The sequence below is a fragment of the Kogia breviceps genome, chromosome 9 (genome assembly GCF_026419965.1).
Source record: "Kogia breviceps isolate mKogBre1 chromosome 9, mKogBre1 haplotype 1, whole genome shotgun sequence".
Classification (NCBI taxonomy): domain Eukaryota; kingdom Metazoa; phylum Chordata; class Mammalia; order Artiodactyla; family Physeteridae; genus Kogia; species Kogia breviceps.
Genome location: NC_081318.1, coordinates 5,452,278 through 5,475,837, shown reverse-complemented (window position 1 = coordinate 5,475,837; position 23,560 = coordinate 5,452,278). Strand labels below are relative to the sequence as shown.

Genomic DNA, 23,560 nt, shown 5'->3' with positions numbered 1-23,560 from the left:
TTTGTTGTTTTTCCCTTGCTGCTTTTAATATGTTTTCTTTGTATTAATTTTTGATAGTTTGATTAATATGTGTCTTGGAGTGTTTCTCCTTGGATTTATCCTGTATGGGACTCTCTGTGCTTCCTGGACTTGATTGACTATTTCCTTTCCTATATTAGGGAAGTTTTCAACTGTAATCTCTTCAATTATTTTCTCAGTCCCTTTCTTTTTCTCTTCTTCTTCTGGGACCCCTATAATTTGAATGTTTGTGCATTTAATGTTGTCCCAGAGGTCTCTGAGACTGTCCTCAGTTCTTTTCATTCTTTTTTCTTTATTCTGCTCTGCAGTAGTTATTTCCACTATTTTATCTTCCAGGTCACTTATCCGTTCTTCTGCCTCAGTTTTTCTGCTATTGATCCCATCTAGAGTATTTTAAATTTCATTTATTGTGTTGTTCATCGTTGCTTGTTTCCTCTTTAGTTCTTCTAGGTCCTTGTTAAATGTTTCTTGCATTTTCTCTATTCTATTTCCAAGATTTTGGATCATCTTTACTATCATTATTCTGAATTGTTTTTCTGGTAGACCTCCTATTTCCTCTTCATTTGTTAGGTCTGGTGGGTTTTTACCTTGCTCCTTCATCTGCTGTGTGTTTTTCTGTCTTTTCATTTTGCTTATCTTACTGTGTTTGGGGTCTCCATTTTGCAAAGATAGATATCTGTCCCCAGTGGCTAAAGTTGGTTCAGTGGGTTGTGTAGGCTTCCTGGTGGAGGGGACTGGTGCCTGTGTTCTGGTGGATGAGGCTGGATCTTGTGTGTCTGGTGGTGTGTTTTGGGGTGTCTGTGGCCTTTATATGATTTTAGGCAGCCTCTCTGCTAACAGGTGGGGTTGTGTTCCTGTCTTGGTAGTTGTTTGGCATAGGGTGTCCAGCACTGTAGCTTGCTGGTCATTGAGTGAAGCTGGGTGTTGGTGTTGAGATGGAGATCTCTGGGAGATTTTCACCATTTGATATTACGTGGAGCTGGGAGGTCTCTTGTGGACCAGTGTCCTGAAGTTGGTTCTCCCACCTTAGAGGCACAGCCCTGATGCCTGGCTGGAGCACCAAGAGCCTTTGATCCACAAGGCTCAGACAGGGGTGAGGGTCCTGGGGGGCCAACTTACAGTCTGTCCACCACGCTGAGATACCTTAGCTTTACTAGGAATATGTGAGTCCTCTTCTCCAACAGCAAGATTAATGAGAGATACCTTTGTTTTTTCCTTTGTGCTTAGTCGGGTTTCACTTGCTCACAGGGGGCTACGTGCAGATGCCTCGCACCTGGCTCTTCCCACCCGAGTTCCTAGTGCGGAACGGCTGCCGCCAGCACCGCGCCTCAGGCGGGCGTGTGCAGAAGTCCATTGGTTACATCTTACATCATTATAGTACAATATCAAAACCCAGATTTTAACATTGGTACAATATGTGTGTACAGTTATTTGTCATTTTACCCCATGAATAGATTTCTGTAACCACCACTGCAGTCAAGGTACAGACTGGACTGCTCCATCACCCCTTCAAGAATGTTATATAAACAGAATCATGCAGTATGTGACCTTTCGAGATTGGCTTATTTAACTAGACATAATGCTTTGGCATACGTTTATCTCGTCAGTCTGTTACACTAGCTGTCTCTAGATAAGGTGGATTGCATTCTGATAGCTCTTAGATGATCTCTGAAGGCCAGTATTCTATGATTCAGTACATACTTCAGATCTTTATTTAATTCAACATAGGCTTCCTAAAAGTGATTTCATGTACACACAGCAGGATGGAGGGCTGTCCTCAACCTTGTGAGAGAGGTTGTATCCCCATTTTACAGAGGAGGAAATATTAAGTAATTTGCTCAAGGTCCTGTAGCTGTTAAGTGGTAGAGTTGAAATTAGACCCCTGGTCTATATAACTCCAAGCCTTCTGCTATTTTCATTACAGTAAACTGCAGAGATACACTGATAAATTGTATGTCAATTACATACTTTTTCACAACTCAAGGGTTTAAGCATCTCTCATATATCAACAACAGAATTGGTATGCAAGTATACTTAAGTATACAAAATGAGGAAATGTACACTGAGACCAATGGGTGCAGAATTCTCAAACCTCGGTAACTATTGAAATCTCCTAGAAAAAAATTTAATTTCAAAAATGAATGATTTTAAAAAAACAAGAATTTGAGTCTGGACCAAACAGAAGATTGGCTAAGTAGTATAATTCTAGAATTTATGGTGTTGAATTTTTTTTTTTAAGTAAACCTGTATTTTTCATTTTGTGGGTATTTTTTCTAAAAGGGAAAATTCATGATCATTTACAATGGTTTATATACTAACTATGGAAATAATTACTTATTACTTATATGATCTTTGAAGTTATTATGAAATTTAAAGGTAAATGAGCTAGAATTTATAAAAAATATTTAGTGCCCATGGAAGGTGCTAAATTAATAAAAGAATGTATTTACTGCTGCTATTATATAATTCTTGGTAGGGCAATAGAAGTTGTTTCCCAACTATTCTGAAATGGAGTAGGACTTAATAAATCACTTTGAAACAAAAGATATTTACATATCATTTTGTTTTAAATCTGATTTATATGCAGTCAGCCAAACATTCATTCACTCAAGATACTCATTTCTAACATTCTGTATGCAAAGCGTTGTATTAGTTGCTATGGAAATACAGATAAGTCTATAACTTAAGTAACTATTCCTTTAGGCTAGTATTCCAACTCTTAACCCTCATTTTCTTCCTTCCAAGATAAGCTATGATCTTCTTTTAAAATAAAGCAGAAGAAGATTCTATATTTGCCTAAAAATTAGTTATCATAAGTACCAGCCATGACTCTGGAGAATCTGCAAAATGTCTGTGCATATGTCTCATGTGGTTTGAACAGTTGTGCGACTCTTCATTTTCAGATGATGTGAAAGGAGAACTAGATGAATACATCCAAAAATACCTCCCTGGAAAGATTAAAGTAATAAGAAATACAAAACGTGAGGGGTTGATTCGAGGAAGAATGATTGGAGCAGCCCATGCAACAGGTAGAGCTTCCCGTTGGCCTTTTCTTGGTGGGTGTTGAGTGATGAGGGCTCTGAGTCTCCTGCCCTCCTGATCCTGCGTCAGTCTCTGAAAAGTGGTGTCTTAGTGGGCACTGCCAGCAGGAAAGGTGAGGCTTGTTCAGTTTGGGAAAGGCCTTTCCATAACTCCAACCCGGTTGTCCCAAAGCACAGGCTCCAAGGAGGTGAACTCTGGAGTCCTCAGTGGTCTGCCTTTCTGGTTTTTCTTCAGTTACATTATATTGATTCAAATGCATTTCTTTTTATGGTTACCTCTATGGAAGGTTGGTGATCCTAATTTTCATTTATGATCTTGATAAAAATTTTTCCTTTAAAAATACATTTATTTAAGTTAAAACAAATGAATTTGTTTAAAAATATTAGGTATCTAATACTGCAGGTAATGCCTGGATATGGCAAAAAAAAATCATGAAGATAATTTTAAAATTCCAATACTTTGGGGGAGGCATTCCCTAGTAGTGAAAAAAATCTCCTACCTTCCCATATACTGCTCTCCTCAAGATAACCAGTCACTGGGGTTTAAGTGGTGGGCACTGCTTTCTGCCACCACCCCTCCTTGTATACCCACTGTCCCACTTGCTGGGTTTAGCTTTGACTTCATTTTTAGAATCTTTCTTCTTCCCTCCTTTCTCTTTTTTTTTTTTTTTTTTTTTTTTTGCAGTACGCGGGCCTCTCACCGCTGCAGCCTCTCCCGCTACGGAGCACAGTCTCCGGACGCACAGGCCCAGCGGCCACGGCCCACAGGCCCAGCTGCTCCGCGGCACATGGGATCCCCCCGGACCGGGACACGAACCCGTGCCCCCCGCACTGGCAGGCGGACCCCCAACCACTGCGCCACCAGGGAAGCCCCCTCCTTTCTCTTAAACCTGCAGTGAACAGGAGCAATTAACAAAAAATGAGAAGTAGCTCCTCCGTCCAGTCTGCAGTCATATGCAGAGTGAATGCAAGGCGGTTTTTCTTCCTTAGAGTCTAGTTTTGACATATTGAAGGCACGAGATAGAAAATTGTGGGGTATTTGTAGGGCAAGATTATGTCACAGAACATCATATTGTTATAGTATATTGTAACTGAGAGTTTATTGTTTTTCAGTTAACAATAGTCATTTAGTTTTTTCTTTATGATCTGTTGGTCCTTGTTCAAATATAGTATAGGATCTGTCAAAAAATAAGACAGTTTTTGGGAAATCAATCTCAGGTTCGATGTGACTGTTATTATCTTACTTCATTTAGTTAAATTGGCTTTAATTGAAAAAGTAACATTTTTAGAATTTAAAAAAAGCTATTATACATTTTCTCCTCAGAGGAAACTTGATTGAATTGACTTCACTTGAATAGTATACAGGTTGAACATTCTGCCTTTCTGTATTAAATGACATCTGGTGAGCTGTATGCTTTTTACATCCTCATAAGGTCCTTCACAGGAGGCCTTGAAGGACGTGACTAAGTCACTGTCATCCTGGAGAACTTTCTTGCTGGAGGTATTTCTGCTGCTGTTAATTGGAATAGGATGCATCCAGTGCTTTATGAAATGCATGTAAAATCTGTATCAGTACATTTCATGGATAAACGTTTGGAAAAATAATAATGTTGTCTGATGATGAGATTCTAAGTTTCTCAGCTGTTCAGAATAACCATTAAGTTATCAAAGAAGTTTGGGATTATCAAAGAAACCCTCACTCCTGCTCACATTTATCAAAAGGAGTTAAAAACGCATGATAAACTCTTTACGATTTTAATTTTATTAACTAGAAGAAAAGAGCATCCAGTGGCTGATGAGATTGGGGGGATTAGAAGGGAAGAGTGGGAAATGGAAGAAAAAGAAACGAGCGCGTGGCAGTCAAGTGGTGAATCCAAGGAGAAGGGAGCTGTGTTGCCGACATGATGAGACGGCTGCATGCTTCTCTCACTCCTGAGAATCGCTGTGTTGTAGCCATAATCGATAACTGGGGTCATGTGTCCGAGCCACCAGTGAAAACGAGTTATGTTCTCTAACCTCTGTTTACTAAGGCAGGGAAATACATACTAAACTTATAAATATTTCCATTACAATAATTGTACTAAAAATACACACAGCTGACCACGATCATTGCGCCGCACTCCATACCTGGCTGTCCAGAGAATTGAATTGTTCCTGTGAGACTGTGAATCTTTTTACTGAGGAGAATATGAATCGTCTGTACATTTTTTCACAGCTTGTGCATATTGTTTGCATATGTTCTTCAATCGTAGCAGTACACTTCAGACAGAATTCCTGGATAACAGACTTCTGAGTCCTGGTTTAATAGTTCGGGCTGGAAGGGTGGCAGTTACCTTTCACGCCTGTAAATGCATCAGCACTTGAACTGGTGGCCATACCTAACTTGAGTGCGGTGCAGCTCTCAGGGCGTCTTTTGTCTGCCTCCCCAGGAGAAGTCCTGGTGTTCCTGGACAGCCACTGTGAGGTGAACGCGATGTGGCTGCAGCCCCTGCTGGCTGCCATCCGGGAGGACCGGCAAATGGTGGTGTGCCCGGTGATCGACATCATCAGCGCCGACACGCTGGCCTACAGCTCGTCCCCTGTGGTGCGGGGCGGATTCAACTGGGGGCTGCACTTCAAATGGGACCTCGTTCCCCTTTCTGAGCTCGGAGGAACAGACGGAGCTACTGCACCAATAAAGTAAGATTTCTCCTGCATGTGTGAAAAATTCCCAAAAGAGAAAACATACTCAAAGATAATTCCTTTTTCTTTGCAGGAAGCAAAAGTGTTGGCTTAACTTGTTTGTCCGTTAAAAATATTTGCGTGCTTACTGAATTTTACGTACTCTGCCAAGTCCTAAGGAAAGGTTTATGAATAAGAAATTGTCCAGGCCCCCAAGGATTTATATCTTAGTGAGAAAGGCGGCAGAAGTCAACAATATCGTGGGATAATTGTTGTGTAGGGTAGCCTGGGAGGACCCCTTGTGCTGTGCTGTTTATATCACATACCATGGGTATCGCATTGGTCGTTAACACATCTTCAGTTCTTTGCTAGTGTGAGTGGTGCTGTGAAGAACCTTTAATACATAAGCCTTTTCTGTAATTAGGGTTTTAGGATGGATTCCCACTCGTACAATTACTGAGTCATCGTATGTGAATTATTTTCAATTTTCATCCATATTCTCTCATATTATAAATCTCTTATATGCTATTTCTCCTTATTCTTTTCTTTTAAATTTCTCATGTAGATTTCAGAGATGTTTGTATTTGTACTTTTTAAAGTTCTTAGACCTACTCTTTTAAACTTTTTTAAATACAGCTTTTAAAAAAATATATTTTAATTTATTTATTTGGCTGCATTGGGTCTTAGTTGCAGCATGGGGGATCTTTGTTGTGGCATGCGGGGCCTTTTGTTGCGGCGTGCGGGCTCCAGAGCATGTGGGCTCAGTAGTTGCAGCACGCAGCCTCTCTAGTTGTGGCACATGGGCTCCAGAGCACGTGGGCGGTAGTTGGGGTATGCAGGCTCTCTAGTTGTGGCGCACCAGCTCTAGAGCATGCAGGCTCAGTAGTTGTGGTGTGCGGGCTTAGCTGTCCCACGGCATGTGGGATCTTAGTTCCCCAACAGGGATCAAACCCACATCCCCTACACTGGAAGGTGGATTCTTAACCACTGGACTACCAGGGAAGTCCCCTTTTAAAACTTTTTTACTGTAAAACATAGCATATGTATATGTAGACATACATATGTATTTGTATACATACATATGTATATATGCATGCAATTTAATAAATGATTATAGTGTGAACACTGTGAAACTACCACCAAGTCAAGAAATAGCACCCACATGCCCCCTGTATACCCCTCCCTGGTCACAGCCCCTGCCCTTGTCCCTAGAGGTGTCATTACCCTGACGCACTCATCATTTCCTTGCTGTCCTGGAGAGCTGTACCACCTGTGTATGTGCAGGCTCTGTGTATGAGTTCTCAATGATGTCATGTAGCCCAGTTCCCTACTCTGGACTTCATATAAATGAAGCCATGGGACTCATCACTACCTTCTCTTAGTCAATATTGCTTTAGAAGCCTCTGTGCTGCACTATATAGTTGATTCACTTTTATTGCTGTATAATATTGTTATACTAATGTATCGTAACATTTATCCAGTTTACTGTGGGCAGAGCACTTGGGTTGTTTTCTGTCGTTTTTTTCCACCTTACAAATAGTGCTGTTGCCAGCATTCTTATTCATGGCTTCTAGCTTACAGGAGTGAAAGTGCCCAGTCATAGGCACGCCTGTCTTCACCTTTAGTTGATAACGTCTTCCCCACACCTCAGGCGACTAGAATGCCATTGGCTTCTCAGCTGGCCTTTGGGTACTTGCCAGCTTCCTTTCACCTGAACCAGACTTGGAGGGGAGGCTGATAGAGAGCTGGGCCAGCAGCACACCCAGCTCTCAGTTGTCTTCTAGTCTTGACATGCTTGTAACCCTTCTTCCTACCAGGGCTTTCAGTGCAGGTCTCTACCCACCCTCTGCTCCCCAGCCTTGCACGTGAGAGTTAGATGCTGGAGCACATCTCTCAGGAGAGCAGGGCTGCCCCTGGGGACTGTCCCTCTGTGTTTCTGGGCTCCACGACTTCATGTACTGTGATTGGAGGCAGACAGGAACGCTGACCCCATTTTCAGCTTCCCTTTGCCAGTGCAAGAAGAAAGTTCCTAGGACTGTTACTTGTGTTCTTATTCGTAGTTGTAGGGCAGTGGCCAGTTTTTGCCTATTTCATCATCTTCATGGGTATTTGTTTTTCATTGTTTAATTTTTAATATTTTTAATCAAAACCATGTATTCACAGTAATAAGTCAAACAGTATAGAACAACTTAGGATGAGAAGTGGCTGGCTCTAACCCTTCCCTCCCCATTCTCAGTCCTTCTCCCCAGAGGCAAATTCTTTTAACCATTTTTATTTTTGGTCTTCCATTTCTTCCTGAACTCTAAATTATATGCATAGTCCTCTTTTCAACATAAAACCAACTATAGACCCTCTCTGTGGGAAAAATGAAGATTTAGGTCATTTATATCACTCCCACGTTCCCTTTATTGTTGTAGGATGATTATTTAGTTACTGTATTGGTTCCTTTCGATACTTAAAAAAAAGTCTGTTTCTTGTTCTGCTGACTTTTTTTTGACTGCGTTGAGTCTTTGTTGCTGTGCGTGGGCTTTCTCTAGCTGCAACGAGCGGAGGCCACTCCTTGCTGCGGTGCACGAGCTTCTCATTGAGCTGGCTTCTCTTGTTGCAGAGCACAGGTTCTAGGTGCACCGGCTTCAGTAGTTGTGGCACGCAGGCTCAGCAGTTGTGGCTTGCAGGCTCCAGAGTGCAGGCTCAGTAGTTGTGGCGTATGGGCTTAGTTGCTCCATGTCATGTGGGATCTTCCTGGACCAGGGCTCGAACCCATGTCCCCTGCGTTGGCAGGCAGATTCCCAACCACTGCACCACCCGTGAAGCCCCATTCTGTTGACTTTTGACAGTATCATTTGACATTCTTCCTTGAACAGTGAGGCTATGAGCACCGCTTTCTCCTTTTTTCCACTTTTTCTCCCCTTTCGGCTGTAAGCTGGTTTCACTTTTATGATATCAAGGTTGCTAACTTCTTGAGTTGGATGTTTTTTTGTTTTTGTTTTTTTCCAGTATGCAGGCCTCTCACTGCTGTGGCCTCTCCCGTTGCGGAGCACAGGCTCCGGACGTGCAGGCCCAGCGGCCATGGCCCACGGGCCCAGCCGCTCCGCGGCACGTGGGATCCTCCTAGACCGGGGCACGAACCCGCGTCCCCTGCATCGGCAGGCGGACCCTCAACCACTGCGCCACCAGGGAAGCCCTGGATGTTTAGATTTTTTAAATTTTCTTTTTTCTTTTCTAATGTATTTAAGATGATAAATTTTCTTCTAATCATGGCTTTCGCTGCATCCTACAAACTGTGATATATCATTTTTTATCATCATTTATTTTAAAATATTTTCATTGTTATGTCTTCTCTGACCTGTAGGTTATTTAGCAGTGCATTCATTATTTTACAGGCATATGGAAACTTTATAGTTGTTATTTAATCCTAGCTTACTTACACTGTGGTCAGAATTTGTATTTTCTGCAGTTGTTAAAGATGAGATGCTGTATTTGTTGGGTCAAGTTTATTGTGTTGTTCAAATATTCTATATTTTTATTAATTTTTAATTCACATGTTCTGTCAGTTATTGAAAATGGTATATTAATTTCCCACTACAATTGTTTCTCCTTGTAGTTCTTTACATATTTTCTTCATATATTTTGAGGCTATGTTAATAGATGCATGACAATTTAGAATTATTAAATCTTCTGGTGATGAAACCATTTATCATTATGAATTGTATTTCATTCTGTACTTCTAGAATAGTGAAACTTTCACTTTATAGTCTGACATTAATATGGCTGTTCCAGCTTTGTTTTCATTAGTATTTAATTGTGCAACTTTTCTTCCCTTTTGCTGTCAGTTTTCCTGTGGTCATATATTTATACATGTCCCTGTAAGCAGCGTGTAGTTGCTTTTGTTTGTTTTTAAGCCTGTGTGGAAAACTTTGTCTTTTAACTAGGGCTTAGTTGATTACATTCAGTAATACTACTTACATTTTTGTGTTTATGATTACAATGGTACTATTTGCTTTTTATCTGTTCTGTGTTCTTTTTTCTCTGCTCTTACTTGCTTTTGGCCTGAATTCCAATTATTCTGTTCCCAGCTGCCACCCATTATTAGACATTATAGTTTCTTAGCTACTGTTCTGTTAGTGGTTACCTTAGAAAGTACAGCCTTCATAACTTGACATTTCAAAGTGTAATATAGATTGGTATTTTCTCCAAACAATGCAAGGATCTCAGAATGTTCATACTCCAGTTATCCCCCTTCAAGTTATATTGCTGAAATGTACACGGGTGGGGTGGGGGGGGTGGGGGTGTGTGTGGGGGGTGTGTTTTTGTACTTTTGGGCCATGCTGCATGGCTTGCAGGATCTTAGTTCCCTACCCAGGGATCCACCCCGGGCCCCCTGCAGTGGAAGCTCGTAGTCCTAACCAGTGGAGGGCCAGGGAAGTCCCACGTGTGTATTTTTATTAACCCTACAGGACTTTTTTATGTAACCATTATTCATTGACGTTTACCCATATATTTCCCCTTTTATGTTACTTTTTATCCTTTCTGCATCTGCAAGCTTCCATCTAGGATTTATTTTCATTTTGACTAAAGAACACATTTTAGTATTTCTTTTGGTTGGACCTTCAGGTGATGATTCCTCTCTTTCTGAAAATGTCTTTGTTTCACCTTTTGTGTGTGTATGTGTGTGTGTGCAGAAGGCTTCACATTTATTGGTTCAGCTACAGTGCCTAACATTGGCTAAACATGTATTTCACACTAACTGGTCACATTTCCACAGGTAGTCAGTTCACAGAAAAGGGCCCATCCCTTGCCAGATGGCAGGGTAGGAGGTACAGAGGGCCTGGGTAGCAGAGCCCGCAAACTATCACTTGGTCGTGCAGGATTGATGGAACCAGGTTGGCGGGCAGCCCTTGGCTGGCCCTTTGGGGACAGGGGCTCAGAGATATCCTGTTTACTCGACTCCTGTACAGGACTGGGTAGAGGTGGGCCTCAGGTAGGTAGCCCAGGGGTAGGCTCATGGATGCACGTGCCACCACAGCTCCTGAAGGTGGGGTCATGGGAGGTGGTGTTCCCTGTGCCTTGGATCATAGGAAGGAAATGGAGGCCTCTTCAAGGGGTTGGCTAGCCCCTGGCTGGACAGGTGGGAAGGACTCCCCAGACATGGTACAGACATTACAACGCAGATGCAAGCCCCTATAGCAGGCCTGGGATGGCAACACAGACAAAAACACCAACACCCCAGGGCAGGTGGGGTTTCTTTCCCAACAGAAACATGGAAACAGAGCAGGAGCTACAGTATTCTTTTCCCACAAGATTCCTCAGAGAGGAACAGACCAGGATGTCACTCGAGAGGTAGGTTTTTTGTTTTTTTTTTCTTTTCGTGGAAATTTGAGTCAGCAACATTATCACCTACTGTAAGATATTTCAGAGAAAGAAAACAGTGGTCACCAAAGGGCAAAAATGACCCCTGGCTGGCAGGGCTGGCTCCAGGATTTGGAAGGCCAGCCTCCACCAGTGAGACAGCTTTTTTCTTGGGCTTGAAGCAAGCTCTGGCCTGATTGACAGGCTGCAGCTGATTCCTGCGCAGGCTGTGGCTCGGGGGAACCGGACTAGGCAGAGGGACCAGGCATCTTGTGAGCCGTAGAGGCAGGGTCACTGTGGCTTATGTTGTGGGACGGCCAGGGGTCCTCGGGTCTCCAGGGAGCCCAGCTGCGGCCAAAGAGGAAGCCCCAGCGTGTTGTCCAGGGCCCGTGCCTCTGAGGTAACAGTCCAGGTCTGGCTCCCAAGACCAGAAAAGAAGCTGTTGCTTGTGGTAGCCAGGAGGGGGGTTTCTGGGGACCCTGTAATTAAATACACATCCCTGAGTTGTGGCCTAGAAACCCTTGCCTCAAGGCTAATCCGTTTCCAGCACCTGGTGGAATGATTGCCGTTTCTTATCCTGAGACACAGATGAAACATCATTTCACAGACACTGGACATAGACGCTTCAAGCGGAGGGAAAAGGGAGGAATGAGCAACTGCAAAGGCAGAGAGGGGAGTGCGGGGAGGCTCTCATGGATCAAGCTGGGGAAAGAGTGGTGGGTTTGTTTACTTTTTTGTTTGTTTCACCATTATGTTGAAGAATAATTTTACTTGATATTCAGTTCTAGACTGGCAGGTATATTCTTTCAGGACTTTGAAGGTATCATTCAAGAACCTTCTGGCTTCCACTGTTTCTGGTGAGAGGCCAACAACTATCTAATTTTTTTTTTCTTTTGAAGGTAATCTCTCATTGGCTGCTGACATTTTTTTTCTGTCTTTGTCAGAAGTGTTTTTCAGATGCATAAATTTGGTTTATTTATTGATAGCATCTAATTATCTGCCAAATTCTCAGTCTTGTCTTTTATGCTTGAACATATTGAACAGTTAAAGTCTCCGCCTGTTTCAGTAACTCTGTTATTTGAAACCCCTGCACATCTGTTTCTGTTGTAGATTGTTTGTTATTTTTTTCTTTCATGTGATTTATCTTCCTGATCGCCTGGTTATTTGTTAGTTAGCTTGTTTATTTTTGTTTAATGCTGGACATTGTATATGAAAAATTATGGAGGTACATTCATCCTGGGGCGGTGTTTTCTCCTGCAGACTCTGGCTTCTCTTCTGGGAGGCCGCTCAGAACACTAGACGCCACGCCCCCGGTGCGGTTTGGCCAGTGAGGTCACTGGAAGCTGCTTCAGGCTCTGGGGGGCCCGTCCACGTCAGTTCTCAGGAACACGGGGGTTCTCGACTGTGGCAGGACTGACCTTTAGGGCCAGAGAGCTCTCCGTTGCGGGTGCTGCCCTGTGCGTTGCTGGGTGTTCAGCATATCTGGCCTCTACTCATCAGATGCCAGTAGCACCCCTCCCCCATGGCTGTGACAGCTAAAAATGTCTCGGGGAACCACTGGTCTGACACATGTTTGAGTCCAATTCAAAGTGTGACGTTTGTCTGCTCTTTCCTTGGCAGGCCCTGGAGCCCAGTTTTTAATCCCAGTGGCTCTGTGAGACTGTCGAAGGAATTAAATAATTCAGGTGGATTCTGTCAACAGTAGTTATAATCAATTTTTAAAAGTACTTGTGATACTTAGAAAAGTAGCCTTCATTTGCCAGGGCTTTGCGACCTAGAAAATTAAGTTATGGGGCCCAGCTTATTCCCTCATAAATCAGACAGAATGTTTCATAATAGTTAATCTAGTTTCTATTAGTAATGTTCTAAAGCTGCACTGAATTTTTTAATACAAGAACAGTAGATAATTGACTATAGAATTGATACAATAATTGTTTTCCTTTTCTAGGTCACCTACAATGGCTGGAGGATTGTTTGCCATGAACAGAAACTATTTCAGTGAACTTGGACAGTATGATAGTGGCATGGATATCTGGGGAGGAGAAAATTTAGAAATATCATTCCGGGTAAATTTTTTTTTTTGCATGCTTGATTATTAACTGTGTGCAAGGAATATAATTTTCATCCATGATCCCATATTTTCTGTAAATTCTCTTTGACTGTCTTTGTTAACAAATTGTCCTTAATGAATACTACTTTACCACAATCTATACTGTGGATAATACCCGTTCAAAATATCAAAAGCCTATAAGAAGTCTTGCATTTATTTTGTAAGAATTTAAAAGTGATAGTTGTAACGAATAGTTGGGTATGTATTAAGAAGTCTTCATGCGCATTTAATCTAGAGTTTTGTTCTTTCTTTGTCCATTTATTACTATTATTTGATAACCCTAGATATATATAGTTGGGATTATCAGCTTTTCCTGAGTGCGCGAGACCATCCTGGTTCACGCCTGTTCTCCTGGAGAGATTATTAATAGCTCCTCATTTCACGTTCAGGAGTAGCCCAGCTGATAAGATAAATGATATCAACAACACCTGTGTATAGACTACTGAACCCTTTATATATCCCGTTGCCTGCAGCTGCCAAGGTCGGGCAGATGACAGCTGTGGGTCTGTAGCTCAGCTGTGGTGGTGAAGACCGTCTTTGGAAAAGGCAGAAAGAGGGCAGGGAAGGAATTCAGATTTCTCTCTCTTAGCAGAGGGCCCCCACTCCCTGCCTCCCATCTCCCGGTCTATGCAACAGATTCCCCCCATTCAGATACCCTAATACCTTGTGCATATGCCCTTCCGTATTTTTGCAAATGTATTTTCCTACTTAATCTTTAGAATGTGAAAGTTGCAAGGTATAATAGGTATTATTAGTTCAGTCTTTGTAGATAAAGTAAGTGAGTCTCATAAAAATTGACTATATAAAGTAACTCAGTCAAGGGCAAAATTTAGACCAGAATTAAGATCTGAATCTTAATCTAGAGTTATTCTGTATATTTTATTAAAAAATTTTTTCTAAAAAATGGTGTATGTGTGTATGTTTGTATATGTTTCATGAGAAAGTACCTGTAGAACTGAGATTAGAGGATTGATGAGTAAGCATTCTTTGTCCTGAAGGTCAACTTCCTTGCTCTGTTAAAACAACATGTATGGTAAGTACAATTTTAGGCAAGGGATAGTAAAAGAATATTACATTGTCTTAGAGTTTTGTTTCTTTTTAATCGTAAAGACAGATAATTTTTTAAAATATACACTTTGACTTTATTCTATTTGAATAGTTATATCTGATAAGATAAAACATCTTGCAAGGTTTCACAAACACCTGTTTCATGAAAATTCGTACATCAGTTTCACAGCACTGTGAGGAACCATTAACACATATTCTGCTTCTGACCAGATTTGGATGTGTGGAGGTAAGCTCTTCATCATCCCTTGCTCTAGAGTTGGACACATTTTCCGGAAAAGGCGACCATATGGTTCTCCAGAGGGCCAGGACACCATGACACACAACTCCTTGCGGCTGGCACATGTTTGGTTGGATGAATATAAGGTGAGATTAAATCTCTCACCGAGAAGGATGGATGATAAGGCTAATAACTCCGTTGGCTTTGGTTGCTTTTCTCTCCTGCCTGTTTCTGTTCAATGGCCTTTGCTTTAGGGCCATCTCTTCCTGGGTTTCTTCTCTCTCTTCTCTTCACCCAGTCTTTCACTCATTTTTTGTTCTGACTCCTTTTAAAATTTTCCAAGCGTCTAGTCTGTGAGAGGTAGTATAGCCAGCACCCGAAGAAACTGTGTTTCTCTTCAGTTTATCTGTCCTCCTGTCCCCTCCTGTGACTCCCCCAGAACCCGGCCCCTCTGCTCTGACCCAGTCCCCTGCTTCCCGTCAAGACTCTGCACGCATTGTACTCCTTCCCGCGTCCTCTTCTGCCGTATATGCAGCTCTCAGTATTTCTTGGTAATGGCTTTTTTGAGGTGTGATTCATTTAAACAAAAAAATTTATTCTCTTATTTTTCATTTTTCTTTTTTAAATTCAGGAGCAGTATTTTTCCTTAAGACCTGATCTGAGAACCAGAAGCTACGGAAATATCAGTGAGCGTGTCGAATTGAGGAAGAAGTTGGATTGTAAATCATTTAAATGGTATTTGGATAATATTTACCCAGAGATGCAGATATCTGGGCCCAATGCCAAACCCCAGCAACCCATTTTTGTCAATAGAGGGCCAAAACGTCCCAAAGTCCTCCAACGTGGAAGGGTAAGAAAGTGATCCTAGCAAAATGTTTCATTAAATGTTGTGTGATGTAATAAATGACATTGTAGACTTAAAATATTTAAGGATAGCCTCTGGCTTGCCTTCCATTATATTCTTTTTAGGAGAATTTCCTCTACTCAGGTGTAAGACCTTAGAAGTTTTTATATCTTTGCTGTTTATATTAAGATCCTTTACCTGCCAGTGTTAAAGAGAACATGGCTTCTCTAAGTTATGTGCTGGCTTCCAAGAGGAGAGCTATAAATGTGAATATACAAATAAAGGCATTGTGAGTGAGTGTAAAATTCACTTGTTAGAGACCAGTCCAAAAAGGAAAACAAAGGAGAAATGGGGCAGCTGTATACTGTTGGCCTCAGCTCTGGAACTGACTGCAGACAGGAAGTGAAAAATGGTGGTCAGGGTCTAAGTGGTGGTACCAAGTCAGGTTTTACACCTGACGTCCTGAGCAGTCATCTGAGCTCAGCAGAAACCCATTGACCAACCGTGATTCTTTAGATGTTATTCCCTTTTGGTTCTTATAAAATTTCTTCAGTTTTATAATATCACTTCAATTTTAGATGTGTAGCCATAAAATCATACTTTTTTCTTGAATCACTTCTTAGAATTCGCTTCCTGAAAAGTGTAGATATTGTCATTGTTGCCCTAATTTCCCTTTTCTCCTGGTTCTTTCACAGTGCCAGCAATTCTTAAGTGGCTAGAATTAAGCCTAGAGCCTTCTTGTATCTTGTTGTTCTCTCTATCTTATAAAAGTCATCAAGGTGTTTATTATTATCAGGTGTTTTCTCTTTAAGTAAAAATAGGTACCAGTGTATGTCCATAGCATTGAAATCCCTTACCATTATTATTTTTGCCTTGCATATCTAATCACATTTAATATTTAATCATTTTACTTAGACTAGATACTCTTTGCTTCTTTTATGTATCTCACCTTTGGCACTCCTATGGTATTTTTAATCTGTTTACCTCCAGTTAGGTATATATATTATATTTAATCATGTCCTGTTTGTACCTTTTGTTCTTATTTCCTGAGTTTCATTTTAAGGTTCTTTGGTGGAGATACGGCATTTAATTTCCTTCCTCCCCTATAGATTAGTAAACTTGTATCTTTAGGTAGAATTTCTACTTGACAGTGCCTGCATGTATTGTTAAAATTGCCTATAACCTTGAAGTCTCTATTGTGATGCTCCTATGTGCTAAAGCTAGAATTCGGTCATAAAAAATGCTTATCTTTTTATGACCTTTAGAATCCATATCTCTGGAACAATATTTTCATATTTCCTCTGAAACCTCCTTTTCTAGCATTCTAAGGATCTTCTGACATTGGTCTTGCTGTACATACCAGCTTGTCAAGAGCAATCTCTCTCTTCTTTTACAGCTCTATCACCTCCAGACCCACAAGTGTCTGGCGGCCCAGGGCCGCCCAAGTCAGAAGGGAGGCCTAGTCGTGCTTAAGGCGTGTGACTACAGTGACCCAAATCAGGTGAGTCAGGCCTCTGGGATCTCAGCCAGTCCACTGGCAGTGTGTCCTTCAGGGAAGGACCGGGAAGCTGCTGGCAGGCAGTCTTGAGGAGGGAGGGGCAGACATCAAGATTTTAATCTTTTTAAAAATTATATTGTTTGGGGGTTTTTGTTTTTTTAAATTCATTTTAACGAGGCGTAGTTGATTTACAGTGTTGTGTTAAATTTCTGCTGTGCAGCAAGGTGATTCAGTTATACACATATCTATTCTTCTCCATTACGCTTTATCACAGGGTACTGAGTATAGTTCCCTGTGCTCTACAGCAGGACCTTGCTGTCTATCCATTCTATGTATAACGGTTTGCATCTGCTGACCCCACACTCCCAGTCCTTCCCTCTCCCAACTCCCCTCCCCCTTGGCCACCACAAGTCTGTTCTCTGTGTCTGTGAATCTGTTTGTTTTGTAGATAAGTTCACTTGTGTCATATCTGAGATTCCACATATAAGTCATATCATATGGTACTTGCCTTTCTCTGACTTCACTTAGTATGATCATCTCTAGGTCCATCCATGTTGCCACAAATAGCATTATTTCATTCTTTTCTGTGACTGAGTAGTATCCCATTATATATATGTGCCACATCTTCTTCATCCATTCATTTGTTGATGGACATTTAGGTTGTTTCCATGTCTTGGCTATTGTGAATAGTGCAACTGTGAACATTGGGGTGCAACGTATCTTGTCAAATTATGGTTTTCTCCGGATATATGCCCAGGAGTAGGATTGCTGGATCATATGGCAGCTCTATTTTAGTTTTTTGAGGAACCTCCATACTGTTTTCCATAGTGGTTGCACCGATTTACATTCCCTCCAGCAATGTAGGAGGGTTCCCCTTTTCTCCACACCCTCTCCAGCATTTGTTATTTGTAGACTTTTTAATGATGGCAATTCTGACCAGTGTGAGGTGGTACCTCATAGTAGTTTTGACGTGCGTTTGTCTTATAATTAGCACTGTTGAGCATCTTTTCATGTGCCTGCTGGCCATCTGTATGTCTTCTTTGGAGAAATGTCTATTTAGGTCTTGTGCCCATTCTTTGATTGGGTTGTTTCTTTTTGTTGTTGTTGAGTTGTATAAGCTGTTTGTATATTTTGGAAATCAAGCCCTTGTCGGTCACATCATTTGCAAATATCTTCTCCCAGTCTGTAGGCTATCTTTTTGTTTTGCTTACAGTTTCCTTTACTATACAAAAAGCTTGTAAGTTTGATTAGGTCCCATTTGTTTATTTCTGCTTTTTTAAACCTTGGGAGACTGACCTAAGAAAACATTGGTACGATTCATGTCAGAGAATGTTTTGCCTTTGCCTGTGTTCTCTTTCAGGAGTTCTGTGGTGTCGTGTATTTAAGTCTTGTGTATGGTGTGAAGGTGTGTTCTAACTTCACTGATTTACATGCAGCTGTCCAACTTTCCCAGCACCACTTGCTGAAGTTAAGTTGTTTACGCTGGGAATGATTTTAGAGATTTTAGAGATCATCTACCTAATACTATTGTGGTCTCCTTTGTACATTTTCCCTACCTCTGGTCATTGTTTGTCATAGTAAGATGTTGTTTGTTTAGAGCATTATTTGTACTTTGCAGTTACACAGAATGAATTTGAGTTATATAGAATTAATTGAAAGCTATATGAATTTGTTAGAAATGGCAAAGGACGTGCATCTTCTTTCTGGCCCAGAACATTAAATCTGCATTGGATGAATCAGAATATCTTTTGTAGAGTTTTCTGTGAAATTGAGTTTTCCTGATTTTTAGTAGTTCATCAGAGGAAAGAGCACAATTTCAATTCTTGTCATTCCCATAATTTATGTGTCCTGTCAGCGACACTAAGTGAACCTAAAAATAAGCAGAAAACTCACTGCAAACTGCTTTGTATCTGATACAATAGCATAACCTGACATTGGTCTCATCTCCTAGTTGTAGTGCCTCAAGATTGTAGTGCTTAAAACATGTCGTAAGTAAGCAAGCTTCATTTACTTACGTTTCCATCTGAGTGGTGGATGGGGGCCATTCAAGAATGAAAAGAACACATGGGCCCTTTTTGGATAGAGTGTGTCCTTTGAAATTTCATAGGTCACTATTTCTAGGAGAGTTCATGCACACTATCTAAGGTGTTAACATACTGGAAAACATGGTTGAAAGAGGGTTTTGTGCCATGTCTGGGTGCAAGAGGTGTCAGTGTTGTAGACATGGAAGTGTTAAATTGTAGTGAGGTTTTGGTGGTTTAGGTTGTAGTAGGATGAGATTGGTGAAATTTGTTCCAGAAACTGTAAGAGGTTTGAGGAGATGGAGTTACACTCTCCTATCCGTACTATGTTGTGACTGCACAGAATTGCACTTATACCCTAGCCACGTGTGGCTGTTGAATTGGTAATTTTATTTCATTTTAGTTACTTTAAATTTCATTTCCTCAGTCACACTTGACACACTCCCAGTGCTCCGTAGCCACCTGTGGGCCGGTGGCTCCTTTGTTAGACGACACAGGTTATAAAACATCAGCATCTGTGTTTTACTGGTGTTCTGTCATGGCGCTGATGGGGAACCTCCTCTTAGTACCAACAGGGGCAGCACACGTACATTTTGGGCCTGTAGGTAGAAGCAGTAATGAATAAAATAATTCAGAGGATAGGAGAAAATGTCTTCCTTTTCAATTTAGTGATGGTGCATGTTGGAGAATAAATTCATTGCACTTGGCCATTTCAGCCAGTTTCAGGCCTTTGTTGAAAATAATCTGAGACACCATAAAGACAGCTATCCTCAAAGATCATTTGCACATCTAAGGAGAATCCTGCTTTGTGGCCATCAATGAAATTGTAATCTCAGTGCGAATGTTCTTATGAGCCAGGAATAGAGTATACTGTTCCACAGGATGATGAGATATGACAGCTTAAACACATCATCACTGCCCAACAGATGACGGAAATATGAAAATCATAGCCTCATGTGTTTTCATTGTACAGAAGGCAAACCAGCCGCCTCACTGGGCTCCTTGAGTTCTACACAGTGTGAGAATTAAAAGCATTGTATAATTGTGAAATCCTGGAATTGGGGAAGAGGTACAATCTTGTGCTCAATTAAATACAGTCAATTAAGTTCATTCAACCACCGCTTACATTTCTCCTGGAATTGCAGCTCACTGTCTCCTGTGTTAATTCACTCCATTTTCAGATAACGAAGCTGGTCTGTTCCTGCTGTAAGAGACCATACAAAATAAATCCATTCTTCCACAGATGTGTGAGGTGTCGTGCAGTCTGCGATTCAGCATCTGAAGCAAAACCTGAGTTTTTGATCCTTTATTTTCTTCCTTAGATTTGGATTTATAATGAAGAGCACGAATTGGTTTTAAATAATCTCCTTTGCCTGGATATGTCAGAAACCCGCTCATCAGACCCACCACGACTCATGAAGTGCCACGGGTCAGGAGGATCCCAGCAGTGGACCTTCGGGGTGAGGAGCTTGCTTAGTGGTGATGGGAGGATGTGAGGAGACAGACAAGGCTGAGGGAGGGAGCATGGCCGAGGGGCTCATATTCTGTTTACCTGGTAAATGTTGTTCTGAGTTTGCAGCGCCCCATAAATAAGCAAGTAAGCCGAAATGTTCCACGTCTCTTCTAGATTACTGTCTCTTCTTTACCATATCCTGGCAATACGTTTTTTAACTTAAAGCAAGTAACTGGTGGCATTTTTTTCTTGCCACCACTTTATTTTCAGAGGAATAATCGGCTGTACCAGGTGTCAGTTGGACAGTGCCTGAGAGCGGTCGATCCACTGAGTCGCAGAGGCTTTGTTGCCATGGCCATCTGTGATGGCTCCTCCTCACAGCAGTGGCGTTTGGAAGGCTAAGGTGGATGCTGTGGCTGGAACGGTGATTTGTCTTGTTTGTCCTCAACATGGAGATGCCTGGGACACTAGCAGAGGTGAGACAGCAGACACAGTAGAGGTCACAGCCCCGAGTGACCTTCGGGAGGTGAAGAAGTATGGTTCACCGAGAGGTTCAGGTCATTTCTCAACTGCTGTTAAGGAATTTCTTACTTATGGTAGGAAACCAGGATGCAGCTTTAACTCTCTGAAGAGTCAGGTTTGTATAGAAGGATAAAGCCCAGGAAATTGACATGTCTATTCAAATTTATTTATGCTTCCTTTTAATCCCCTTAAATAATGGAGTGGCATTTATCTGATCAGGAACTTGTCATGATTTCCTTTCTTAGAAGATTTTGTAGATGACAGTTAATTTTTTTAAATTTCTAATACCATGTTCTAAATAGTTTTAAATAAACTGATGGAATCCACATTACATTTAACTTCAGAAGGCATCATTTATAAGATTATATTTAAGAGAGTTAACTATTATAAATTATTTTGATGAATTATGGTACTATATACATTTACAATAAAGGATCCTTTTGATTATTTATCTAGGATTTTTTGTCTTCTCTTTCATCTTGTATCTGCTCTGGCCCAACAGCCTGTAGGCACTAGTGCCGGCACACTTTGGGCCCAGACACAGCCCCACTCACCAACAGGCTGCCGTAAGACCCCCTGAGCTTCTGGCTGCCCCTGGACATGGCCCTGCCCACCAGAGGGCCCAGGACTTGGCCCCAACACCCGTGTGCAGGCACTAGACCCAGGACCCCCAAGGGCCTCCCGTCAACAGGCCTGCTCTAGCCTCAGAACCAGCCTCATCCACCAGCCAAAAGAAAACCAAAGCCCTGCAGCCGGCAGACCCAGTCCACCTACTGGCAGGTTAGATCCTGACCTGGGACTAGCTGGGCCCTGGCCCTGCATACTAGCAGGCCAACATAAGTTTCAGGACATCCTGGACCGTGCAGCCAACTGTCAGAAACTGGCCCTACCCGTCAGCAATCTGATACCAGCTTTGGGCCTCCTGGGCCCTATAACTAGACTTGAGGACCTTGCTCTGTCCACCAGTGTGCTGGCACTAACCCCAGGGCCTGGCTTCACCCACCTGTGGGCAGGGAGAAGCCCCAGGGTTCTGCGGCCAGACACCTCGTGACTCAGTCCTGTCAACCAGCAGCCTCTGCACAAGGCAGGGCCGAGCCGACTAGACTGCCCACAGTAGCCAGCCCACCACAACAGAAGGACCCACACAGCCCTCACAGGGGGAGACCCTAAAGCATACAGCTCTGGTGAGGAGAGGGGGCTGTGCTGCTCACATAGGATACCTCCTACAAAAGGCTCCTTCACCAAGACTGGGAGATGTAACCAACCTACAAGACACATGCAAATAGGACATGAGGCAAAAGGAGGTGACAGAGGAACGTGCTCCCAACAGAGGACCAAGGAGAACCAAGTGACGCGGAGACAGGCAACCTGCCCAAAAAGAGCTGAGGGTGGTGGTCGTAAAGATGACCACGGAGCTTGGAGAAGAATGGTGCACAGAGCAAGAAGCTAGAAGATTTTAACAAAGAGAAAATATAAAGAACAACCTAACATGAGGAATTCAATAACTGAAATGCAGAGTACACTAGAAGGAATCAATAGTAGACTAAATGATACGGAGGAACAGTGACCTGCAAGACAGTGGTGGAAATCACTGGTGCCAAACAGAAAGAAGAATGAAAAGAAAAGAGGACAGGTTTGAGAGACCTCTTGGGCATCAACAAATGCACTAATATTCACATTATAGGGGTTCCAGAAGGAGAAAAGAGAGACGCTGAGAACATATTTGAAGACACAATAGCCAAAAACTTCCCTAACTTGGGAAAGGAAACAGATATCTCGGTCCAGGAAGCACAGAGAATCCCATACAGGATTAACCGAAGGAGGAATACACCAGGACACATTGTAATTGAGATGGCAGAAATTAGAGAGAAAATACTTAAAGCAGCAAAGGAAAAGCAACAAGTTTCTTACAAGGGAATTCCCATAATATCAGCTGAATTTTCAGCAGAAACACTGCAGGCCAGAAGGGAGAGGCATGGTATATTTAAAGGGATAAAAGGGGAAAACCTACAACCAAGAATACTCTACCCAACAAGGCTCTCATTCAGATTTGATAGAGAAATCAAAAAGTTTTACAGAGAAGCAGAAGCTGAAAGAGTTCAGCACCACCAAACCAGCTTTACAAGAAATGTTAATGGAACTTCTCTAAGCGGAAAAGGAAAAGCCACAACTAGAAACATGAAAATTATGAAACGAAACAGCTCATCAGTGAAGGCAAAGATAAAGGTACGAAATCATCCATGTACAAAGTTAGGCTTAAAAGACAAAAGTAGTAAAATCGTTTATATCCACAATAAGCAGTTAAGGAATACACAAAATAATTAGGTGCAGAATATGATGTCAAAAACAGTAATCATGAGGGGAAGGGAGTACAAATGCAGGATTGTTAAAATGTGTTTGAAATTAAGAGATCAGTAACTGAAAACATACATATATGCATACATACTCATATACACACATACACACCTCATGGTAGCAACAAACCAAAAATCTATAATAGATACACAAAAAGGAAAAAGGAATCCAAACATAACACTAAAGATAGCCATCAAATCACAAGAGAGAAAAACAAAAGAAGGAACAAAAAAGACCTACAAAAACAGTATGACAATAAGAATTTACATATTAATGATTATTTTAAATGTAAATGGACTAAATGTTTCAGTCAAAAGACACAGAGTGGTTGAATGGATACAAAAACAAGACCTCTATATATGCTGCCTATAAGAGACTAAGGACAGATCTAAGGACACTCACA

General features: G+C 41.7%; 1 protein-coding gene across 10 annotated transcripts in view; it reads left to right on the top strand.

Moving 5' to 3' along the window:
- Positions 1-21,260, top strand: part of GALNT11 (polypeptide N-acetylgalactosaminyltransferase 11) — a 62,638-nt gene extending 41,378 nt beyond the window's left edge. For 2 of the 10 annotated variants that reach the window (XR_010842031.1, XR_010842030.1), the window contains 9 exons: positions 2,922-3,047; positions 5,489-5,738; positions 10,977-11,060; positions 13,018-13,135; positions 14,502-14,610; positions 15,096-15,314; positions 16,705-16,809; positions 20,150-20,287; positions 20,551-21,252. Coding sequence is in view for 6 of the 10 variants with exons in the window: in XM_067041787.1 (XP_066897888.1) it covers positions 2,922-3,047; positions 5,489-5,738; positions 10,977-11,060; positions 13,018-13,135; positions 14,458-14,610; positions 15,096-15,314; positions 16,705-16,809; positions 20,150-20,287; positions 20,551-20,682 (1,325 nt within the window). In the remaining 4 variants the exon portion in view is untranslated. Of the gene's footprint in view, positions 1-2,921; positions 3,048-5,488; positions 5,739-10,976; positions 11,061-13,017; positions 13,136-14,457; positions 14,611-15,095; positions 15,315-16,704; positions 16,810-20,149; positions 20,288-20,550 lie in introns of all 10 variants that reach the window. The other 8 variants (XM_067041788.1, XM_067041789.1, XM_067041790.1 and 5 more) reach the window with 6 other exon arrangements.
- The last annotated feature ends 2,300 nt before the right edge of the window (positions 21,261-23,560 follow it).